General features: G+C 37.9%; 1 protein-coding gene and 1 long non-coding RNA gene across 3 annotated transcripts; both read right to left on the bottom strand.

Annotated features, from left to right (window-relative positions):
• Positions 1 to 539: 539 nt before the first annotated feature.
• On the bottom strand, positions 540 to 18,499 carry LOC122656105 (pyruvate dehydrogenase E1 component subunit beta-1, mitochondrial). 2 transcript variants are annotated; one of them, XM_043850548.1, is made up of 15 exons: positions 18,406 to 18,499; positions 18,065 to 18,142; positions 17,783 to 17,857; positions 16,335 to 16,415; positions 15,141 to 15,167; positions 14,969 to 15,031; positions 14,700 to 14,786; positions 13,883 to 14,008; positions 11,680 to 11,813; positions 5,768 to 5,840; positions 5,593 to 5,658; positions 2,306 to 2,344; positions 2,069 to 2,193; positions 1,859 to 1,973; positions 540 to 1,148 (listed from the first exon to the last, which is right to left on the bottom strand). In XM_043850548.1, exons 2-15 carry the CDS (start codon positions 18,113 to 18,115, stop codon positions 1,080 to 1,082), a joined length of 1,131 nt encoding a protein of 376 aa, XP_043706483.1. In that variant the 5' UTR covers positions 18,116 to 18,142; positions 18,406 to 18,499; the 3' UTR covers positions 540 to 1,079. The 2 variants fall into 2 exon arrangements, with proteins under 2 accessions (XP_043706483.1, XP_043706482.1); XM_043850547.1 differs by lacking the exon at positions 18,406 to 18,499 and having other exon boundaries at positions 18,065 to 18,227.
• A 3,701-nt stretch (positions 18,500 to 22,200) lies between these two features.
• Positions 22,201 to 23,215, bottom strand: LOC122657105. Its single transcript, XR_006332213.1, has 2 exons — positions 23,086 to 23,215; positions 22,201 to 22,267 (listed from the first exon to the last, which is right to left on the bottom strand). It is a non-coding gene; the product is annotated as an uncharacterized LOC122657105 (long non-coding RNA).
• Between the last annotated feature and the right edge of the window lie 500 nt (positions 23,216 to 23,715).

The raw sequence follows: 23,715 nt of genomic DNA on the forward strand, positions 1-23,715 counted from the left end.
TTCCTATATTCTTTCTTCCTTAAAATAGAACCTTTCTTAAATATTCCGTAGTTGCATCAAAGTTATTGATGTCTATACCGGTCGATCATAGAATACAAATTATGATTCATTCCGATTAGGCTACCTTCCATACAAGGAAATGATTCAGTTCCAAAGCCAAAGATTGTAGTTCTCAAACGAGTAATCAAACAGATTCTGAAGCATCCTCAGGATTAGGTATTGTTCCTCCAATGATTGTAGTCCCAAGTTCTTCCTGACAAGCTCTAATATGATCAGATTTATAAGTAAGCATTTCCGGTAAACCTTTCTAAAAGGCACAAGTATAGGTGCAGCAATAGATTCTGGACGAACCACCTGGAAAATCTTTTAGCAAAACCAACTAATGACCCATACAAGACTATCAAATTATCAGTCCCTACGACTAAAAATCCGAAACTCAAACAATTGAATAAAACCCTGATTTATTGAAATGAAAGGAAAAATTACTGGGCACTGAGAGCCAAAGCATTCGATTGTTGGCACTAAACACGATTAGTTCATGATTTGGACTATCCAATACCTTAAAAACTATTTGTTCAGGAATTTGGGAAAAGATCGACCTGCTTCAGCAATATGTGTTCATGCCTGCACAAACCCTCTGGCCGATGACAACTCTTCCTAAACCTTCCAAAGGAATTGACATTTAGCACCTCATTTGGAAGGGTAGGAGATCTGCTGGGCAGAACTATCAAGTGCTGGGTATGACAGACAAAAAAGTGTAATTCCACTAGTCAATCTGCTGAAAAATATTCCGCCCAATTTATAAACTCCACTCAAACCAGTGGGGCTGGGCATCCGTTTGAAATAAGATCTCAATGACCGGTTCTTCCTCAATCATGACAGAATTTTTTTTTTACAAACTCTCTCTTCAAAGGACGCCTGGATTAAATGTGTCCCAACATCATTGGATGAACTAAACCAACCAGCAAAGTTGTCTTAACTCTCCACTAATGAAAGGACTTCAGAATAACATGGAAGTGTTAACAATCTCCAAAAAGAGTATATTAAAGTACGAGAAAGATCGACTCTGCCTGCCAAGTCTAAGCAGCAGCAGCCATGCGATCTGATCTGTAGCACGCCCTTTTTGCTGCACGAACAATATCTTCAACCTGTACAAGCCATCACCAAAACAAAGGAAAGCCAATAAGAAAACACAATAGCTAGTTAGGCTTAGGCCATCTCATAAAGGAAAACTGAGAGAGGAGAACGACATAAAAAAGACATCCGGTACCAGTCTAGAAAAAAATCTCCCTTCAAACAAAAGCAGTAACACAAGCCATAAGCTACAGACATGCTTACTTATCCATGCAAAGTCTAGGTCGCATGCAATCTTTATGGTAATGGGAGCTACCAATCCCATTGATACCACAAAAACAGTAAGCCTCCAGACAGCCACGTAATTCACCTCACACAAGATTCATAGGGAGCAAGGTTTGGGTGTTTCAAACTGCTACTACATAAAAGGTCCATATGGGGCTGCAAGGACCATAACTCAATGCATCTCGACTTCCCAGCAGGACTTCAACCCAATCAGATGACAATACCATCCGTATCATAAACCACCATCCACATCTTGTCATTCTAACCACTTGAATGATGCAGAAGATTTCGTCTGTTAATGGATCAAGAACTCCCAGACTCAAACCCATTTAATGGATCACAAGCCTTCGCTAAAAAGCAACTTCTATACTTCCCCTTTTATGAACCACAGTTCATTCTCCATGGTAATCATCAAGGATTCCCAAGTTTACCACACATCCCTAATAGACTGAAGATCATAACTAGATTCAAACCGAAAATGAACAAAAGAAAAATCAACCTGTGGAACAGCCATTCTCTCAAGATTTGCAGCGTAAGGCATGGGAACATCAGCTCCAGCAATCCTTTCCACTGGTGCATCAAGATAGCCAAAGCTCTCCGTAACAACAGATGTACTGTCAGACGAAGCACACCTCATGAGCAAATACAAAAAGACTTAATATAATAAATAAATCAGCAGGCCTATATACATCACTGGAAGAAAGAATACCAGATCTCGGCACCAATGCCATGCTGAGGGAACCCTTCTTCAACCGTCACCAGTCTGTTGGTTTTCCTGACAGAAGCATTGATTGTGGGTCTATCCAGAGGTCGAATAGAGCGCAGATTTATAACCTGTATCAGCAGATCAATCATGGCTGTCTTCAGGGTCTCAATTTTGGAGCAAAAAATTTTCCAGTTTCGGTCTTCAAAAAATGGAATTTTTTCTTTTTGAGTAGGAATTTACCTCGGCACTAATTCCTTCCTTGGCAAGTATTTCAGCAGCCTGTTACAAGTGAAACCAGTTCTATTGTCACAATTAAATACAAGAGATAAGAAGCAACACAATACTATCCATTGATTGAAGTACATAAGAACCCCTTCACTAAAACCATCTCAAGACAATAATAGCATACTTTAGAAGGACTGAAATTTAAGCATGGTTCACAATATTGCATGTATAGTCAACATCTTAGTTGTCAAGGCGTCGCCTAAGGCGTCCAGGTGGATTTTGGGGGGTCTAGGCGATTGTCACCTTAGTAGTATTGAACGCCTTGGCCTTTATTTATGCCAAATATCATTTAAGTAAAAATTTTTACTTAAGATATTATTCATAAAAAAGCAAATGCCCCATACTCGAATCCAATAAAAATAGTTAAAAAATCAATCAAATTTCAAAAATAATAAAAAGTCAACTCCCCAGTTCAAGAACAAAAACCGAATTCACTGGTAAGTGAAAATTTCAACTTTCTAATGCTGGGGGTTTTTCTCAAATCTAAAAATTCTATAATCTTAATATGGTAAAACATTGCTAAAAATCAAAAGAGTGGTAAACTATTCATTTGTTTTGATATCTAAAAAAAATATTTTCATTCAGAGCGATTTCGATAGCATCTGCACACACCAAATAAGGTTTGACCGGAATGTAACTCCTTCAATATAAAACAAATTTAAGCAATCTTTGATTTGTTGGAAAGCTGGTTTTGTGCTCTACCTAATACAAAAATCTCATGTAAAAATAAAATCACTTGACCACTCAAACTTCTTAGAGAACAAGAAAATTTCTCTAAATCGAGAGAAGTTTAATTACTTACAGATAAGATCATATTTTCTAAGAACGGTATAAACCAGATGTGAGACTAGGTATACCATGACAATGACCAATTTCAAGAACAGTATAAGTCAACAGTATGTTTTGATTGTTTCAAACTTCCCATAGCTTGATTGTTTAGTTCTGTTGTCTTCTAGTTCTATGTTGATTTTTGATGACTTGATGTGGCTTAATATTGATTTTTGATGACTTGATGTGGCTTAATGTTGATTTTTGACGACTTGATGCAGCTTAATGTTGATTTTTGATGATATAAGGGATATATTGTAACATACTAAATAATGTTAGAAAAGAGGGGAAATAAAAAATAACACTTGGGCGCCTTGGTCGCCTAAGCACTTAGGCACCCCACCACTGTCTTGGGTCGCCCTGACAACTATGGTCAACATTCGCCCGTATGGATGATTCAGTTTCTCTATTGCTGAGGTGATTGAAATACATGCAACTTATACAAGAAATAGGGAATTACAAAAACAGCATGCTGGCTCTAGCTGGCAAAACAAATTGTTTCTCAGTCTCATTGGGGCCTATCCTAGTTCATGAGCTGGGAAACCTAGTTGTTTTCCCTCTTCCTGTTCCCTTTGGTCTTGTTTCTTCTCCTCACATCTCCTTCTTGTTACATGTTCTCTACTCTCTTTACATTCCACTTGGTTCCATGAAAAAACCAGGTGAAAGGAAAATTATCAAGTAAAATCGAACAGATCCTTAATAAAAGCCATGTTGTTTACGGGAAAAAGAGAAAAACACAGAATATCTCACAACACTTAAAATCATTAGATTAAATTGTTAAAATGCTAATGAGATTCTGGGCCAGATTAAATTTGACAACATACGTCCGTGCGTTAGTTATGACTGTGCCAGAGAAACTATCACATAAAAATTTTGGAAAATAAAAAAATAAGAAATATGGCACAGAAATTTCAAACATCTTTTGAATCATCCATAAGAAATTGAAGGGGGGGGGGGGGTGGGTGCGGAAATCGCCATAACCGAACAGAACACTTCCAAGGAAGTACAAAAGATAGAAACATAGCCATCATGGAAAAAGACAAGAAAGCCATCCAAAGTTTAAGACCGTAGGCAACCAACTCTTTAGATGCACTGTTGAAAAGCCACGGAAAGTTTTACAAAGACTAATAATGTTAGAGTTATTAGTTCTCATAAACCAACCGAGGAGCTGTTGGAGTGGGCTGTGAAGCAGCCGAACCAAGACCAGATGTTGATGAATCAACCATAGTATAAGGAAAGGAACATTTGACCATACACAAGGGTTCCAACAACAAGTGGGGAGTACACACTCAACCCAAGAAATGATTCCAGCAACAGAAAAAAAATTCCAGCAGGAAGAAAAATAGCATAGGTTGGAGCAGTCTTTACCCACACACTTTTCAAGCAACAAAAACACTTAATACTGTTGCAAGACTTTAGACAAGATGTCCATAAATATTTCTCAACTAAGAGAGAGGCCTACTGTACTCCAAGTACAAGAAAAAGAACCAAATATCAGTCTCAGCTTTACCTGGGCAGAAACAGAGGTCACACGAGAATGAGTTATGCTCCAAATAGCTTCATATCCATCAAGTGCAAGCATAAGGAGCATAGATAGGGCTAAAAAACGATCCTAAAGAGCTACTCCATGATCCAAACACAGCCCGAGAAAAGGAGATACAAGATCTGCAGCAGGAACCTGGCGGAAAACCGAAAACCTAGAAACTGCTGGATGAGTTCCAAAACTTCATCTGGCTTCAAAGTAGCTCAAGAGGCAGCAGCACTAACTTGAATAGGTTGAAAATAACCTATTTCAGACTCCTTCAACAAGCAGTTTACATCAGAGCCTCTTCCTTGGAATCCCTTATGTTCTTGGATTCCAAAGAGAGGTAAAAATAGGGAGAGGGAGATTAAATACGACTCTCAAAACCTGCGATTTGATACCAAGTTAAGATTGAGATTGAGTGTGTAAGTAGAAGGAGGAGAGGAAGAAGTTGAAGGAGGAAGTAGAGGAAGAAGAAGAAGAGGAGAAGAACAAGGAGGAGAAAGAGTCTCGGTTGTAAGTTGTGTATTGGGATTTCTCCCTCCACACCTATATTACTCAAATATGATATCTTGACATATTACATTCAACCTCCCTAGGGAGGTAAAGGGTAAAAAGAAAGAAAAAGAAGAAATTACATAATAAGGAGACTAGTTAATATCTAGTCCCAGAAATACCCCTAGTACATGAGAACTAATAACTCTAACAAATAAACCCCTACCCTGGATTGTCTAAAAGTAATCCCAATCTAATAAGATTTAACTTTGCACTCGACAGAAAAGGATGTAGGTCACAAGACAACTTATATTTGCAACTAAAATACATGAGATGACGCAACCAGGTCAGTCAAACAGTAACATCTAATATAGCTAGATGAAAGAACGCAACAAACCTGGAGTGCAAAACCAACCATCCTTGAGAAAGCAGTAATAGTCACATCCTTTCCCTCTCGTTCAATCTGCAGTTAAATAAAAATATCATAAATTACCATATAACAACAAGAACAGCAGCAGTAATGTTTACAGTCATAACAACAATAATAACAGTAGACATAGAAGAAAACATACCTTTGCTTTCCCTATTGGCAGGCAGAAACTTGAATCAAGAACTTCTGCTGGAACAGGGAAAGACTCACCATATCTGCAGTAAAACATCCACGTGAGAACAGCAGAGTCAACATTAATCAGGTCAAATTGCAAATCTCACAATAGGGGTGTCAATCATGGACTGGAACCGACCAACAATAACCGGAATGATTATTAATTGGTCAGTACTGATCATAGGCATTATAGTTATTTGTGTTTTAGAATGGAAACTGGATCAAACGGAATTAACTGGCTAAAGCCGATTAGGAACTGACATGGTTCGAGAACTCGCGAGATCTCGCCGAGTTTCTCGGTTTCGTGAGATCCCAAGACGAGATGACATACGGTTCCTAAAACTGCATTTTCTCGGCCGAGATCTCGGCGAGATATCGGTGATGTCTCGATGCAGATTTTTTGAGGTTTTTGTAGTTGAAAAAATGCAATATCTCGGCGAGATCTCGGTATCGGGTCATACATGGATTTTACCCATTTTCACCCATATGCCCATTTTATTAAAAGAGAGAGCATGGACAGAACTCAGAAATCTCGATAGTTCTGTCCATGCTCTCCTAAGTCTCTAAACAAAGAGGAAAATAGCTCTCTCCCTCAAATTTCTTCCTCTTTCTTTCAATTTTTGGCTGGAATGCGTGGTTTGAAGTGAGATTCAAGTGCCAAAGTGAAGATTCAACTCCAACAGTCCAAGAATCATCACCTATTTGTAGGATTTCAAAGGTATTTTCTAATTTCTCCCCCAATCTATTTTTTTCAAAAAAAATTGTGTAATCCTTGTTAGATTCATGTGGTTTTGATATATGTTAAACATCTTTGCCCGATCTATCACTTGATGGAGTCGGATTTATTTTTCAGTTATTAAAATTTTTATTATAATTTCTGAAAAAATAAATGATTTATTTGAAAAAAGAAAATGAAAAAAATAGGATGAATAGTGATTGTTTGAACATGATTTTCATATATGTTAAACTACTTGGGATGCTCTACAGCCCCATGGATTAATTTTTTATTTTCACTTATTAAAAAATTTATTTTATTTTTCAGATTTAATAAATATATTATACAAATTTAAAAAATATATATAATATTAAGGAAAAATACTTATTGCTTATGAAAAATTATGTACAATATATGTACATAATATTCAACTTCAAATGGTGTCAAATACATCATTACATTATATTTTTCTTATACTTTAAGGTATAAATATTTAAAAAAAAATTTCAAAATATTATTTTTTAATTAAGAAATAAATACTAGGGTTATGGGATAAATAAGAGATAGTTATTTCATAGTTTTAGTTGCTTGACATTACGTTTAAGAGTTATGAATAGCATACTTGAAGTCTTGAATACCTTACTTTAAATGATCCATGGTTATTAATACACACTTTTTTATGTAACAGTGTAAAATATAAGACATTTTGTACACAATGTCTGATATAGCATGGCAACATGAAGTCCCCATGTCGGCAGACAAAAAGAAGTCCAAATGCAATTATTGTGGGAAGTTGCTATCTAGAGGAGCCACTAGGTTAAAGCAACACTTGTTTGGTACAGGCAAGGATATTGCCTCATGCCCAAATGTTCCTATCCAAGTGAAAGTGGCAATGGCACAACACTTGAAAGGAGGGAGATTAAAGAAAGCAACGAGGGAAAGAATGCAACAAGAGTTTGATGAGGCAGTACTAGAGAGGACTGGTGTAGAGGTCCGTGGCGGAAATGACACTGACATTGGGCCTCCACCTGGTGAGTTTCAATCAGAGGCTGAATGGAGAATTTACCAGCAGACTTTGGTTGAGAGTAGACAAAGTTTTCATTTTGAGAATATAAGAGCATATGAGCAAGTAAGAGGAGCTGGTGGATCTGGCTCAGCTGCACCAGTGCAAGAAGATGAGAGGAGGAAAAGCACTGGGACAAGAAATATACCACGACCCCCAACCCGACCACGAGTATAAGCTCCAAAACCCATTTTTGAGCAGGATCCCACAACTTTTAGCCAACAAGATGCCTACCAGCCAACCATCCCGCAAATATTTGGTGGTAAACAAGAAGAAGCACGAAAAGCCTTCAGCAAGTTCATGCTTTACCATGGCATTCCAGCCAATGTAGCACAAGGAACATACTATAATGCATTCCTTGATGCTGCAGGGAGGACTGGTGCAGGATGGAAGGGACCTTCACCACATGAATTATACAATGTATATTTGCCTCAGGAGGTACAGGAGCTGAAAGATTACATTGATAGTTTGAAGCCAATGTGGGAGACATATGGGGTTACTCTTATGGCTGATGGATGGACTGGACCTACTAGACTATCCATCATAAATTTCATGGTGAGTTGCAATGGAAAGACTGTATTCTTGAAGTCCATCGATGCATCAAATAATGTAAAGGATGCATCATACTTGTATAAGGAGTTGAAGCAAGTGGTGGAGGTAGGACCAAGGAACGTTATCCAAATTGTGACGGATAACGGTTCCAACTTTAAAAAGGCTGAAGAGAAGTTGATGAATAAGAAGAGTAAGAGGATCCGGCTCTTTCGGACCCCATGTGCAGCCCATTCTATTGATTTAATGCTGAAGGACATGGGGAAAAAGACTTTGGTGGCGGGTGTGGTAAATAAGGCAAGACAAGTGACAACTTTTGTGTACAACCATTCTTATGCTTTAGCCTTGTTGAGGGAGAAATGCAATGGAGATTTAGTGAGGTCTGGTGTCACTCGATTTACCACCAATTACATTGCATTGAAGAGCTTTCAGACTAAGGTAATAGGTCTGAGGTCTATGTTTGCAAGTGAAAAATGGTTTGGTTGGCAAGGTTCTAAGTCAGAAGATGCAAAGGCAGCACAACAGACCATTGCAAGTGATGGATTTTGGAAGGAATTGGGGAAAGTGGTTGCCATATTAGAGCCTGTGGTGGCAGTACTGAGGATGGTTGATACAAAGAAAAAGCCTACCTTGGCCCACATTTATGCTGCCATCCAAAAAATGAAGGAAATGGTTAGAGTTGCTATACCTCGAAGTGCAAAGTCCTACACTAACATCATTGATGAACAGCAGGAGAAACACTTGAGTCATCCATTGCATAAAGCTGGTGAGTTCAACATACTTTACACTTTAAATGTTATAACTTTTTTACATTTACATATTCAAAACCCAAAGGCATTAAGTCACTAACAAATCATATTTGTGGTGTCTACTTTACCAACATACTATTTGAATCCAAAGTATCACTACTCTCATGATCTTGGCCTAGACATAGAATTGTTAGAGGCAGTTCAAGTTGTTACTGCGAAGTTAGAGCTCAATCCAAAGACACAATCTGCTTGCAATGATGAGGTGAGAGTATGGGACTTTGGTACTTTGGTAGTTAGTTTATAAATGTAATTACTAAGTAGAAAATACTAATGCCTCAAATTTAAAATAGATCAAATACTTTAGAGAAGCCTCAGCAAGTTTCGGTCGACAAGCTGCAGTGGAGGGTAGACAAAAGTCAAACCCTGGTAGGTGGCATGCTATTACATTTATGAATTATAATTTTATCTCTTTATAATGTACATATTCTTACTATTCTATATATGTAATGCAGCCGACTGGTGGGTGCTTTATGGTACAAGTTCACCCAACCTGAGGAAGGTAGCAGTGAGAGTGCTCTCACAAACTTGTTCATCCTCTGGACGTGAGCGCAACTGGAGTACATTCTCATTGATACATTCAAAGAGGCGGAACAGGTTGGGTAGCGAACGACTGGAGCAGCTTATGTATGTGCACTACAATATGAGATTAAGAATAAGGCACATACGTGAAAGAATTGAGGCTAATGATAAAGAACCCATTGAACTGTCCAACATTTTCCAAGAGGACTTTGATGACGATGAGGATCCCCTATTCCAGTGGGTGAGGGATCATGGTACACCTGATATGGATCAGCCTGGGGGTAGGCCCGACCCCACCATTGCGTCTGTGACCGGCACTGATGTTGATGATTATATGTCGTCGCAAGAGGGGCGTGCACATGCAGAGTCACCGAAACTTTTTGAGCCTGCTGTAGGATGCTGATGGTGGTGGTGATGACAGTGGTGATGGTGATGGTGATGGTGATGGTGATGGTGATGGTGATGGTGATGGTGGTGGTGGTGGTGGTGGTGGCATGCAGAGTGGTAGTTATTATGATGATCGTCATGAGGGGATGCGCGAGCAGTACCAGTATAAGGTGGGAACACGGGGGGACCCTGTGCGTTTCACCGGTGAGTCTCAGTTTACGCATGCCACTCAAGATCAAGACCATGGTGACCACCCTAAAACATACAAAAGAAAGAAGGGTCGCCAACACTCACATCAGTCAGATGCTCATGATGATGACAGCAGTATGAACACCATGCTTGCAAGTTTCGGAAGCAAGAGTATAGATACTACTACTGAGCATCAATCATGGGAATCATCTCAGCATCATCATGGCTATGACTATGGGTACATATTCCCAGTCCCAAACCAGCCATACATGCCTCAAACTCAATATGACAGTAGTAGTGGATCTTACACCTCATACCAATAGCCTCCCATGTACCCTAAGATAGGGAGATTGGTATATGTTGATCAGAAGACTTATATGGCAGCTGTGTCACACTATGTGCAACACTTCAGCAATTCCATGACATGGGAATTCTTTGTGGATCAATATGGGGATGAATTAGTTGCTCAATCATATTTTATGTAACAAATTCACTGAACATTGATGTAATGTACTTTTTATTTGAATGTTTTGATTGATATGTACTAATTAGAATGTTTTGACTGCTAATTTGCTAAGTTTTACCAAATTATATGTAGAGTAGGTTGTTTTAGCCTTTTAGTACGACCAAGGTTCGAGAACTCGCGAGATCTCGCCGAGTTTCTCGGATTTTCGAAATTTCGAGACGAGATTGCCTGCGAGTCTCAAAAGTGCAATATCTCGGCGAGATCTCGCCGAGATCTCGGATCTCGGTTTCGACCCATTATTTTAACCCACCTACCACTTAAATACCTTACCTAATAGGACAAAACTCAACATATCTCGGCGAGATCTCGGATCTCGGGTTGACCCAAAGTTGAGGCTTCGAGTTGAAAAAAAAAAAAAAATGCACCAACTCGGCGAGATCTCGACTCGTCTCGGTTTTTCCAAGAGTCAAGTTGGCACCGAGACCCGAGTTTTAGTACCTTGAGTACGACTCGTCGCCTACCAACCTATGGTCCAAAGTAAAACTCATATTTGGACATGTTTTTTGGCAAATCTGGGCATGCCATTGTGTTTAAATGGCCTGAAATAGGCTGGATACCAAGTTTCAGACCCAAAATGTGTAAAACCCACCGAGTTGGCGGTCCGAGTCAAAAAAAAAATTTTCGCACCAACTCGCCGAGATCTCGGCTTGACTCAGTTTCTGGCTTGGCCGAGATGCCACTGAGACCCGAGTCTTAGAACCTTGGGAACTGATTATGGGGGTTTATATATGGTTGCTTAATTTATACACTCTATGTTCTCTCTCTTAGGCCAAGCATATATTCATGTCAAAATGGGCCTTTGAGTCCATGGGCTTTATATTTCATAGATTTTTGTCTAATTTTAATATAGATTCTGTATAGGCCTTATATGGCTAAAAAATTCCCTTTGGGCTTAATTGACTGGTGTTTCGGATTTCGAACCGATTAAGAACCGAGACATATTAAGAACATGAACCAACTGGAACAATAGAAATTGGTTCTGGTTCCAAGGTATAGGACTGGCTAGTCCAGATCCAGTCTTGGCCTTAAAATGGTGGAACCAGCAAGGAACTGGACCAGTTAACTAGAACCACACTGATTGACACCCCTACCTCACAAGATCATAAAAGATTGAACTACTCACAGCAATTCATTTTCAAGGAAAACAACAGGATCAGGGTCCCTTATAGCAGCTTTTAGTAGGCCACGTGCATCTTCTGATGAGTAAGGAGTCAACACTTTTAACCCAGGGCAAGAAGCATACCAAGCTGCATAACACTGCATATAAACCAATATTTTTTTCAATCTATAATGCTCAACATGCTGCTATGCAGCTATCTTGGATTTCATTTTATTCATAATTAATGACATGGAGTAGAAGAAAAAACCACTATTTCTGTATATTAAGTTTCAGAATAGATCTCGACCTCCTTAACATCCAATTTTTTCCAGTGAGATCTCTAACAATTTTCTGTCTTAGTGTTCTAGTTATTTTTTGTGGAAGAAAGAGGATATCTAAGCACCTACAGATTAAGTAGTTCACAACCTGAATCGTAAGTAGAGGATATATAAGCACCTTAGCCCAAATAGGTTTGAAAAACTAGGGGCATAATAATATTTATCACTTCCCTTCTTTTATCCTCCTGGCCAGCAAGTAAGGAAGGGGTAATAGCATGCAACCAGGTCTGAATGCCATTAATTCACTATTATCAATATAATAATTTTCATCTTTCTCATGTTTGCACATATTCACTCCTTGTAGAGAAACTTATCGTTTGACACTTCAATGTGCTTGTACTTCTACCTTATGTATTACAATGACACAAGAAGGAAACCAATGAATATGTCAAACTTTGTCTTCCTCCAACCTTGAATATGAGTAGGTAAAACTGATAATTACAAAAACTTTTTTATTTTATTTTATTGGTGTGTGTGTGTGGGGGGGGGGGGGGGGGAGCAGGATTAAATAAAGAAATTGATGTATTTGCATAAAAGTCTTTTGCTCTTACTTCATCATCTAGTGGAGAATCTACATATTTACCACCCTTAAGAGGTCAACTAGCCAAGAGGCAGGAAGTGAAGCATCTTGATTGGATTAAAATCCTCTACAGTGCACCGATCTGGCGGTGCACTGCGGTGCAGCCTTGCGAGCTTGACACGTGGATGATGAGACATCCAACGGTGCCAAGCTTGAGATGGAAAAAAATTAAAAATAAAGTGCAATCGAGATCGCACCGTTGGATGTCACATCATCCACGTGTCGAGCTCGCAAGGCTGCACCGCAGTGCACTGCAGAGGATTTTTTTCCATCTTGATTCCAAAGAGGTTCTTATTGCACGTTAGAACAATTAAAAGAGATGCAGAGATGTCAAGGAGCTCATGAAATTGATGCAGGCAAAGGCTACAAATCTGATCTGTTGGGCTTAATTACACTTATATTTTAAGTCCTGAATTGGTAATATGGGTCACGGGCTACCTATTCTTGGGCTTTCTGCTGTAATGGGCCAGTTCTATAAACCCACATGACGGGGTAGTCAGTCTTATACAAGATTTTAGTTTTAGTATTTACTTGTTAAATCTCTAGAAGTCCTAGGTTAGTTTCTATTCAGTCTGAGTAGTTTCTAGGAGTTCCTATTTCCTGTTTTCTTTTTCAAGTCTTAGAATTTGGGATGTTTCAAAATTTGGAGTTGAGTCAATTTAGAAAGATAGTTAGGAGTTCAGTCTATAAACAAGGGGTCATATTAGCTATATAACGTGATGAAATTTTGATTGAATGAAGAATTAAGAGAGTTGCAGGATAGCAATTTTGATTGGAGTTTTGTATGTGGCAATTCCCAGGGTCACAACCACCATGAAGCTTTTGTTTGCTGCTTGCTGTTTGCTATGCTTCTAATTCTGGTAACAGATTCTTCTTTGTCCTAGTTCTGTTTCTCAAACCTCAAGTCCAGTTTGACACCTTTACTAGAGATCTGTGATACCCTGTTTCTGTGCCCTTTTCCAGCCACCTTTTAACTTCTCATATCTTCCTCATACCAGCCATGTTTGCTACCAAAATTTGCTCATCATCCCTGCATACCATTCCCTTCCAAACCCAACCAGTAGCCTAGTTCTGTCCTAGATTGACAAAAACCCCTATCGCACCGCTGAAATGGTGGAGAGTAACAGCCATACTTTGGGAACTATGCTACTCGACCCGAAATTCAGCACTGTCAGACCTCTGGTTGATTAGATACCAGAAATCTCCTAAACCTGTCCTCCACTAGCTCTTATCTGTTTTCCCCAATTTTTTGCCCTAATTCTTTAATTTAGGGTTACGGTTAGTGGGCTGTCACAGAAATAATCCATACCTGGGAGTGTTGGGCACCAACTCCAGCAGCAGCACCATTTGGTCCTCTGAAAACAATTGGTACAGAGATCTGACCAGCTGACATATAGTTTGACTTTGCAGCAGAATTAATGATGTGGTCAATCGCCTACAAAAATCCCGAAACTGAGTTAAATATCCAGTACCATAATACATCACTATACAATTGGGCATGTTCACACACACACAAAAAAATATATATTCATAGCTAAAAAACCTTAGATACAAGGAAAGAAATTGATAATAAGTTTTGTATTGTGAAGGGAACAATGTTACTTTATAAACGTTGGGGTATTCATTTACATTTTGAAACAATAGCAATGGCATTTATATTTTCCCAACAGAACTAAATGCAATTGTTAAGTGCAAAGAAGAGAAATGACAGCAGCAAAAGGTATGTGCTTTTGTATCAGTTCGGCCAATAAGCACTTCAGTTGAAGTAGTGAAGAAAATAATTTCTAACCCTGAGTAGTTGGGATAACTCTTTTTTTATTTTCAGAAAGGGTGACTTGTAGTTAACTTTTGTTGAGTTAAGTAGGTTTTGCTCTTTTGCAATGATCAAGAATTTTGATATCCAACAGTTCCCAAAATAATGAAGGGCAATGGATTCCTTATTACAATGGCATTTTCATGGTAATTGCTGAATTAACAGATCCAATACCATGATGCTTTTAATACATGGTTTTGACACAGGACTGCCAAAAAGTTACCAATCAGAAGATTTTGAATGTAATTACAGGATACCATGTTGACTGCAATGGTATTAGGACATCACCAAAAAAAAAAAAAGGAACTGTTACCTGCATAGAGAAGTTAAATGTCATAAACTCTACAACTGGCTTAAGACCATAGTAAGCAGCACCAACTCCAATGCCTGCAAAACCAGCCTACAGAAAGTGTGATATAACTACTGTGAGATGATAGTCAGCACCAAAAGAGAAAACAACAAGAATATATATAGCATTTAAGGCATATCAATAGATGATGTTTAAGAATGAGGGAAATGATTTAAGGATTATTCTACAAGGAAACAGTAAACCATATCAGTAACTCAAGTATCAAGTCCAACCTCTGTAATTGGAGTATCAAGAACTCTCTCAGGACCATACTTCTCCAAGAGACCTTTGGAAATCTGAGAAGCCACAGGTTAAAAGCCCAACTTTTATAGGAGCATAAAGAACAAAAATATGTAGATTTTTAGGAAACTAGTTTATGGTTTCATTTACTGAGGCACGTCTAACCTTGTATGCACCTTGATATTCACCAACCTGCAAGAAATTGGAGAGAGAATGTAATTAGAATTAAAAAAAATATACTAATAATAAGGGAAAATTCGCCTATGCGGCCTGCATGGAAAGGAATCTCCAAGCAGAAGGTTCATTTTTGCCACGAGAATGATATGGCAGTTCTGACTATTTAATATCAATAGAATGGTGAGGATTGGGCACGTGTCAAATAAAAAAACAAAAAAGAGTGTCCCACTGCACAAGGCTCTGGCTACTGCAGGGTGTGGGAGGGGCAAATGTACACAGCCTTAAGCCCCACTCCGCGGAGGCGGAGAGGCTGTTTTCATGTTTTGAACCAGCAATCTAATGGTTGCAATAGTGTATTAAACTGCGCAAAGGCTCGCCCACTGACGTGTCAAATAATAGAATCTAATTCAATCAATTACTTTCACATGCATCCCATGTATGTCCATGCACACTTATGGTTACTCTGACCACTACGGTGCACTTTTCCATAGTCCTGAATTTTGGAAAGCTCTATTTTACCACTTGGAAAATTCTGATTAGACTGAAACTTTACATGGGAGCAGGGGACCTTGGGGTCTAACCTGTCCACAGAATTTGGCCCCACCTGAACTGCCACATGGCAGATACTTAAGACCCACTTCGATATTCCTTTCCTGGTGGGCCAATTAGAGAATTCTTTCCTTAATATTAATAAGGGCAAGAGATCATTGTCCGGTCGTGTAGCCCCTGCACCAACGCAGGGGCCAATGAGAGAGCGTGCAAAGGCATCAACATGGATGGCATTTATGACTTCAAGCAGGTCGGAGCGGTAATTTCACGAGCTCCTGTGTCAAGGCGTAGGAACCACGTGATCAGTTACCGTTCTTTTTCCCTAATAATAATAACTATAACAGAGCCAGTTTAGCAGTCTGTTCAAGCATAAGATCTTAGGTTGTCAGACTTAACATCCGCCACATTGCAAACCAGTGAGGGATCAAATTTTGAGCACAAGTAAGTCCCATGGTATCTAACATGTGATCAATCTAGACCGTACCCTTCCTATTCAACGGTTGGATTTTCCAAATCATCCTTCCATGTGGCACATTAGGTGGTCATTCCATGGAGGCTTCCATGGGCGGACTGGCTACAAGAAACTTTACATAATAATAATAATAATACTCCCAGTTGTGTTTCCTTAATTACCTCTTCACCCATGAGAAAGACTTTAGGATCAGCAGACATTTCCTCGTCAAGTGCAGAGTTTAGAGCTTCTCGAACTGTCATCTATTTAATGTTAAAAAGAAAAAGACAAAAGAAACAGGATCAACATACAGCAAAATTAAGGAGAATGTGCAAATTGGAATCCCTAAAAAGTTTACTTGTAACCTTCATTTCACTTTGCTCCCAAATGATAATTTTCAGTACTTTAGTAATGCCAATGAATTTTTATTTTCGTTTTAACTATAACAAATACAGATAAGTGTGAAAATTTTAATCCGTGTACAATCATACTTGATATAAATTATGCATGTCTGCTGTCTGGTCTGCATGTAAACCTTTTGGGTTTCGAGTTTTCAGATTCCACCTCTTAAGAAGCCTGGAACACTCTACTTCTTCCTTCTATGTTTTTATATATATCGACTTGTTCTTTTAATTTGATTGATTTCCTTTTATATTTTTTCAGAACCTGCTTTGATGAGGAAACAAAACTCTATAAATAGGTTTTAAAATGGGCATGAAAAAAAAAAGTAAATTCGATTAAAACAGCTGAAAATGGAAGAAACAGATCAAATATTCCAACTTTTTAAACCAAAGAATTTCACTGAATTAGCTGCCTTGGTTTACCTGTCGCTATTTAAAAATTGCCCTTTTCAGCTCCATGAAACGAATTTTACAATTAAACTCAAAGGTCTTCCTCCAAAAGATATCAAGCAGGAGAAAAAAGGTGACAACACCAAAAAATAATAATAATAATAATGATACCCGCTAGGGGGGAGAGATTCTTCAAATATATACTGTGTCCAGCAGATTATCAAAGTTTCAGTGCTAGTGCACCTGCACCGTATGTTCATTTCCAAGCAATCAACACCATAAAAAGATAAAAGCCTTAGCTGAATAGGAATGCAACCCCATCTCTAAATTTTGACATCATGTATAAACTAATTGAACAACAGAACTCCAACACGTGTTGAGTTCTGGATTTTTATGGGTGAAGAGTTTGTTGGGGATTCATACCATGGCCATGCGCCAAAATCTTCACCTAATGATTGGTTCACTTGCGCGTCCACAACAAGAGGTCTTCCTTATTGATGTCCCTAAAGAACTAAAAGCTGGAGAACATAAAAGCAATTTTTTGAAAAACCTTCGCTTGTGGAATCATCACCAATTCTGTTTAGAACCTTTATTTGTAAGCAGTAACAGTCCTTCAGTCTCTTAACCAATTACCCAATTGGTCAATTGGCAGGTGAAAATTTTCAAAAGTGTATGGCATTGCACAAACAAATTTAGTATATGGCAAAGGTATATGATGTGAACCAATGAACGAAAAAACAATATGACACAACCCCAAACTACTCATTCGGTCAGATTCTACACAGAGATCAAAACAAATGAGTTCCGTAACCCATTGCTACGAAAAAACAATATGATACCTCTTTTGCTGCCGATGAATAACATCTTGACGCGGATAAGGCAGGTTGCATCTTATGCAAACAACGCTCCAGAGTCTGAGAGAAACAAATTGAACAACTGAATTGGATCAAAGGAAACCTCAGCTCAAAAAAGCCTTAATTCAACTACTTAGGGTCAGAGTGGGCCAAGCAACTCCATAATATAAAGTCGAGTCCACAAAATTCGATAAGTGGACCAATTAAGAATCAAGATCCAGAAAGAACATAAAAGAAAACTCATGTCACAGAAACGTTATGTTGTACCGAAGCATAAGAGCCGCCGAAACCGATTCTTCGCCTTATAATTCCCAACATCTTTCTTGGTTTTTGCTCAAGATAGACCTGATCAGTGAACATCAAATGAATAAGAAGCTCCTCTAATCAATTCAATGGTATCAGGTTTACACAATGAACAGAAATAAGCAGTAGCAAATTAAGTTTAATTCCAAAAATCCACGATCTGTAGTTTCAATGGTTCGATAAGATTCAATTTAGAAATCTGCAACTTAGAGCGCAGTTTTCTTTCCAACAACCAAAGTCTGACTCAAAACACGAACAAAAGAAAAAAAAGAAGAAATTAAAACAATGAGTAATTCGACCGGACTACCTAACACTAGCTGCCCCAAAACAGAGATCTGAAACACGATAAGCAGAAGATGAAGATGAATACGATCAAAAGAAAACGGGATCCGGAGGGAAATGGAGATTGGAGATTGGAGATTGGAGATTAAAGAAACTGAAAAGAAGAAGAAATTCAAATCAGCTACAGAAAAATATATATATATATTTAATGAATGAATAGATGAATGGGAAAGCGAAAAGGGGTTTGAAAGGGTGTTCGAACCTTTGGCGGCTTTGGGAATTACAGATCGAAGTGTATTAACCTGAGAATATAGATGGGTTAATAATGTTTGCGCTAGCGCCAGGCGGGGTGTGTGTGCGCGGAGAGAGAGAGAGACAGTTGTGCCCTGTGGGGATGAAATATCAAAATAGCGGTCCGACAACTAACACTGGATCCGGAGTTCCGGACAACTTTCCACGCACGCAACCTTTTTTTTTTGTTGGTAAAATCCACGTAACCTTGCCCCGACCATATATCCCTTCCCTCGGACAGTCGGACTATGACACCCTAAAATTTATCTCTTCTCCCTCTTCTTTTTCTTTTTCTTTTTATGTCCATTCAAATTATGTGAATCACTTAACAAAAAAAAATTATGTGATTTGTTTAGTTTTTAAGGAAATGTTCTCATAAGCATGTTAAATCATAATCGATGAATCAATTATTGGTTGGTTTGATTTTGATTTCACTAAGCGAAATAATTTATTAAATTATTTGGTTTTGGTTTTAATTGAAACCGTTTAAACGATTGTTTTGAACCAATTAAAATCAATAAAAAAAGGTTAATCATGGCATTCTATATACACGCTTAGTGTTGTGTAGTAGATTTATGTCATGTAAATCACTTAAAATTGTTTTTATTTCTTATGTCAAAATATAGGTCTTAGATGTTGTGGTTCAGGCCTAACAACATCGGATTTCTTTATTGAGTTTTAAAAATAAATTTGGTCCCAATTGTGCCCAAAATTATTAAAGCAAACCGACAACAAAATTGAAACTGATAAAAATTGTTTAACTAAAACTGTTTGTTACTGGTTTCAATTTGAGATATTGAAACCATTTAACAAATTATCTAGCTTTGGTTTCTACCCTTCACACTTTGAACCAAATCAATTAACCGAAACATTGTTGCACTCTTATATTTGATCCCTCTCATCCTCAAATGAAATAACTTTGCTGCCCTAAAAAATTATGATGACATTTTGTCACACTTCATTGATGTGTTCATCTATGCCACTTGCTCAGAGAACCATTTAAAAAAAAAAACAAAAAAAACAAAAAAAACAAAGGAACGATTGATGGTCATAAATTATTTTAAAACAGAAAAATATAGAAATGTAGAAAATGGTAATGCAATGATTATTTGACTAGACATTTTATCCCTTACTTATTATGTGGTTGTATCTTTATGAAATTTTGCCTTAGAATCCTTTTTTGATAGAGACTTTCATGGTTAGAGTCGTTAGACCGGAATAAGTATACATTACATATTCAAATCCAACTGTTGTGTAACGGGTCCATGAGAAAACGATTTTGATGGAACATTTTTTTTTTATGAGAGTGTTTTTTAAGGAAAAAAAGAAGAATTTTGCCTTTATACAATCCAGAGTGTAGAAACTAGTAAGGCTTTTCTCCACAAGAACCTTATTTTGCTTTTGTATGTATTTTTTGAATAGATTTTGGGTTAAGAAAGCATTATAAAATTAAAAAAATAGAAAAGAATTGGATTTCAGAATACATTCTAAACTATATTTTATTATAAGAATGTATACCAAACACGTCTTTTACATGTGAGTAAGAGTGGAAGGGTATGTAATATGCCATGTGATAGATCAAAGTCTATCTAATCTGTCAGGCAACACATCTAATGTTCTTTGAGCAGTTAAGGTAGGGTAGCTAGCACCTTTGTATTTATCTCTCTTCTCTCCATACAAATTGACTATGTTGCCCTCTAATGTACGATATTGTTTTGCTATAACTCATTGGTGTAATGCTCCATGCCGCTTGCTCAAAGAATCCTCTTTCATAAAACTATTTCTACAACTATGAAGAACGCTTCAGCCTAAACAAAACTTGAATCAATTCTTTCACTCTTCATTTTTTTTTTTTTTTTTCTGAAAAGGGATTGAGAGGGTAAATTAGCCCATTCATATCACTATTCACTACCCAACTAAGTAAAGGCGTGAGACAACAACTATTAAAGACATGGCTTGTACTTATTCCCCCCCCCCCCCTCCCCATCCAAAAAAAAAAAAAGGCATGGCTTTTCCCTTCTGGATAATGAAAAAATACTTGTTTTTCATTTTAATGAATTAATCTGAGTGATGTTTTCTTTTAAAAAAAAAAATTTAGTATTCAAATCAGTTAACACTTTGGTACTATGTGAGTCTGATGAATATATTTTGATATCTTAGTTAAAAAATTATTAAAAAAAAAAAGTTGGTGTTGAAAGTCTAAACCCGCACTCAAATGAACCAATAAACCCTCTCTTCATAGGATAGTTCATACCAATTTTTATTTTTTTTTGGTAATATATACCAAAAATGAATATATAATGGTGTAAGTTGGGAGAGAGTGCATGCCCACCTACCTCCAAAAAAAAATGAAGCACCAACCGTTCCATATATAAGCTACTCAAGTCAAATAGGAAATTTTATCTGCTGTTGTGTCAACGTGCGGTGCAATAACGGCCATGTGTGTGTGCACAAATAGTATATTCTACCCCCCCCCCAAAAAAAAAAAGAAAGTCAAATGGTGTGTACGGTTTGCATGCTTCAACCATCCCACATTGCCACCAGCCCATTAATATTGAATACTCTTCCACTATATATGGTCCACAATTTATACACTCGTGTGTGGTTGTGTTCATTTCATTCACACGTGTTGCTCAGAAAAACAAAAAAGTAGAGGTTTCTGCAACATGGTCCCTGCATCAATAAGGGAGTACTGATAACATATGTGCAAGCATCAATCAGAGTGATATTTTCGTTTATTATGAACCAGATGTGTCCCCCAGCAGAAGTCGTTCCCATTGTGAACGATATCAACCACCTGAAATCATACTTTCAAGGTATCTCCTTCTCTTTTGTTTCTAGAGAGACTAACAGCGTGGCTGACTCTCTAGCTAGGAAAGCCACTTCTCTTTTGTGTAGGACAGAGTGGCAAAACTCCACCCCTTGGCTCCAAGAGGCCTGTCTCGGATGTCCTTGCTTGTACATGAATTTCTCAATGAACTTTTGGTTACCAAAAAAAAAAATCAGAGTGAGATTTTAGTCTTTTTATGTGGGACAAGGTAATTTCATTAATTTTTTATTTTTTTTTAAACTTTACTAAATAAAAGAAAGAAACAAAGACCACAAAATGAAAATCAAATATGAATATTGACCAATTCAACTGATGATTACAGGAACTGGGATTGAGCTTAGCGGATTCAAGTTGAATCGGGGCAATTCACCAAATCCAATTCCAATTCCAATTCGATCTTCAAGCCATACTTTGAATGCGGATGGCTTCCTCCCACCCTTTCTCTCCTGGTTTTTTTGCCTCTTAAACACGGATGGATCTCTTGTTGAATCTAATGGAGGTGTTCATTAGGTATGGTTAGGGATGTCAATGGGTTGGTTCAGTCCAATTTTGGTTTGGGTTTTTTGGTTTCAATGTAATTTAGTTTCATGTCGGTTTCGATTTATGATAACTGTTTGGATTCAGTTCGGTACCCATTTTTTAACTACTTACTTCAACCATTTTGCCAGTAAACCAAGAGCCACATGGGTCCAGTTTCGTTCTCAACAGCTCCACTGTATTCCCTTCCCTGAACTTCATGACTCTAAAGACCTTTAACCTTAACCCTGTTTAAGCCAGTGCAAATCAAAGCAAAAAGAACAACCATGTCAGAATTTAATCCATTCAACTATTTACACAGAATTAAAAGTTGAAGTTCATGGCCCATACAAGGATTCTATCTAACTATCTAAGACCAGTAATGCTACAGAAATTTTTGAAACCACCAGCACTTACTAAAAAGTAAAAACTCTGATCTTTCCTCTTCACCAATTACAATTGTAGAAACTACTCTATTGAAAAGGGCTTAAAACTAATAGGGTTTGGTGCAAATTTCCCCATATGATTAGATAAACCAAAGCACAAACGAGACGAACAAACCTAAAGAAGTTACCAAATTCAAATTGAAAGATCAGAGAAAAACAGAAACAATCTCAAACACAGCAAACCTGCAAATTCAGAGCCATGAACCAAAACTACGCACAAGATTTTACATCAGATTTAGAGTAACCCACATTCAATTCCATTTATTAAAAAAAAAATAGCTAGAAACTGAAAATAAAAAATTCAAAAGCATGAAACTGCACAATAAAAGATTACTTAAGGAGCTTGTAGCTCATTCTGGCAAAAATCCATGATCGATTATTTAAATTAGAATACTACTAAATCTTCAGAAAAAAAATTAAAAAAAAAATACATAAAATAAAACAGCTACAGAGAGAGATTTATGTGAAATTAAAGATACCCATTAACGATTCTAACTGAAAAAATTAAGGGGAACAAACAGATAGAATAATTCTAACCAAAAAAAATTCTGAAAAAGGGACATATTTTGAGTGCCCAGAGAAAAGGTTGAAAATCCATATAAAATTTTGATTGGACTGACCTGGATTGGATCGAAAGAAAGAGAGAGAGTGAAGTGAAGATTGAAAAACGAATTCAACAATGCTTATTGTGTTAATTAAGTCATGACCACATCGTTACAGAGGAAGACTTGCTGTTGGTTTTCCTGGAATAGCTCTGAGACTGGAGAACCTTCAAACAAAAAGAGGAGATAGACCGAGAGAGAGGGTTTGGGGTTTCAGGTGTGAGAGAGAGAGAGAACATAGGTCTGAGCGGAGTTGCTGCCTCTTGGAGTCTTGGGGAAGTAGAAGATCGGAAGGAAGAACGGTGGCCTGAGAGGCTGAGATCTGAGTGCCGCTGAGAGTCGAGAGTCGAGAGTTGAGTGAAAGAAGAACGGCTGCCTGTTAGGGTTTGTGACGGGTTGGGTTCGGGCCTATCAGTCGGGTTCAACGGCGCACCATCGGTTTAGCTCGAACCGAATCGAAATCGAATGAACACTAGACCCACAAACCGAAGCCGATCCAATAAGAGATTGGTCCGGTGTGGTTCGGTCTCATTCGGGTTGGATCAGTCTGGTTTAATCGATTCGGTTTAGGTATTGACACCCCTGTACGGTTCTAGATGAAAGAGGGCAAGCTGTCGTGGGTTTCGACTTTGGATGCAAGAGTTATCC

The sequence above is a fragment of the Telopea speciosissima genome, chromosome 3 (assembly GCF_018873765.1).
Source record: "Telopea speciosissima isolate NSW1024214 ecotype Mountain lineage chromosome 3, Tspe_v1, whole genome shotgun sequence".
NCBI classification, from domain to species: domain Eukaryota; kingdom Viridiplantae; phylum Streptophyta; class Magnoliopsida; order Proteales; family Proteaceae; genus Telopea; species Telopea speciosissima.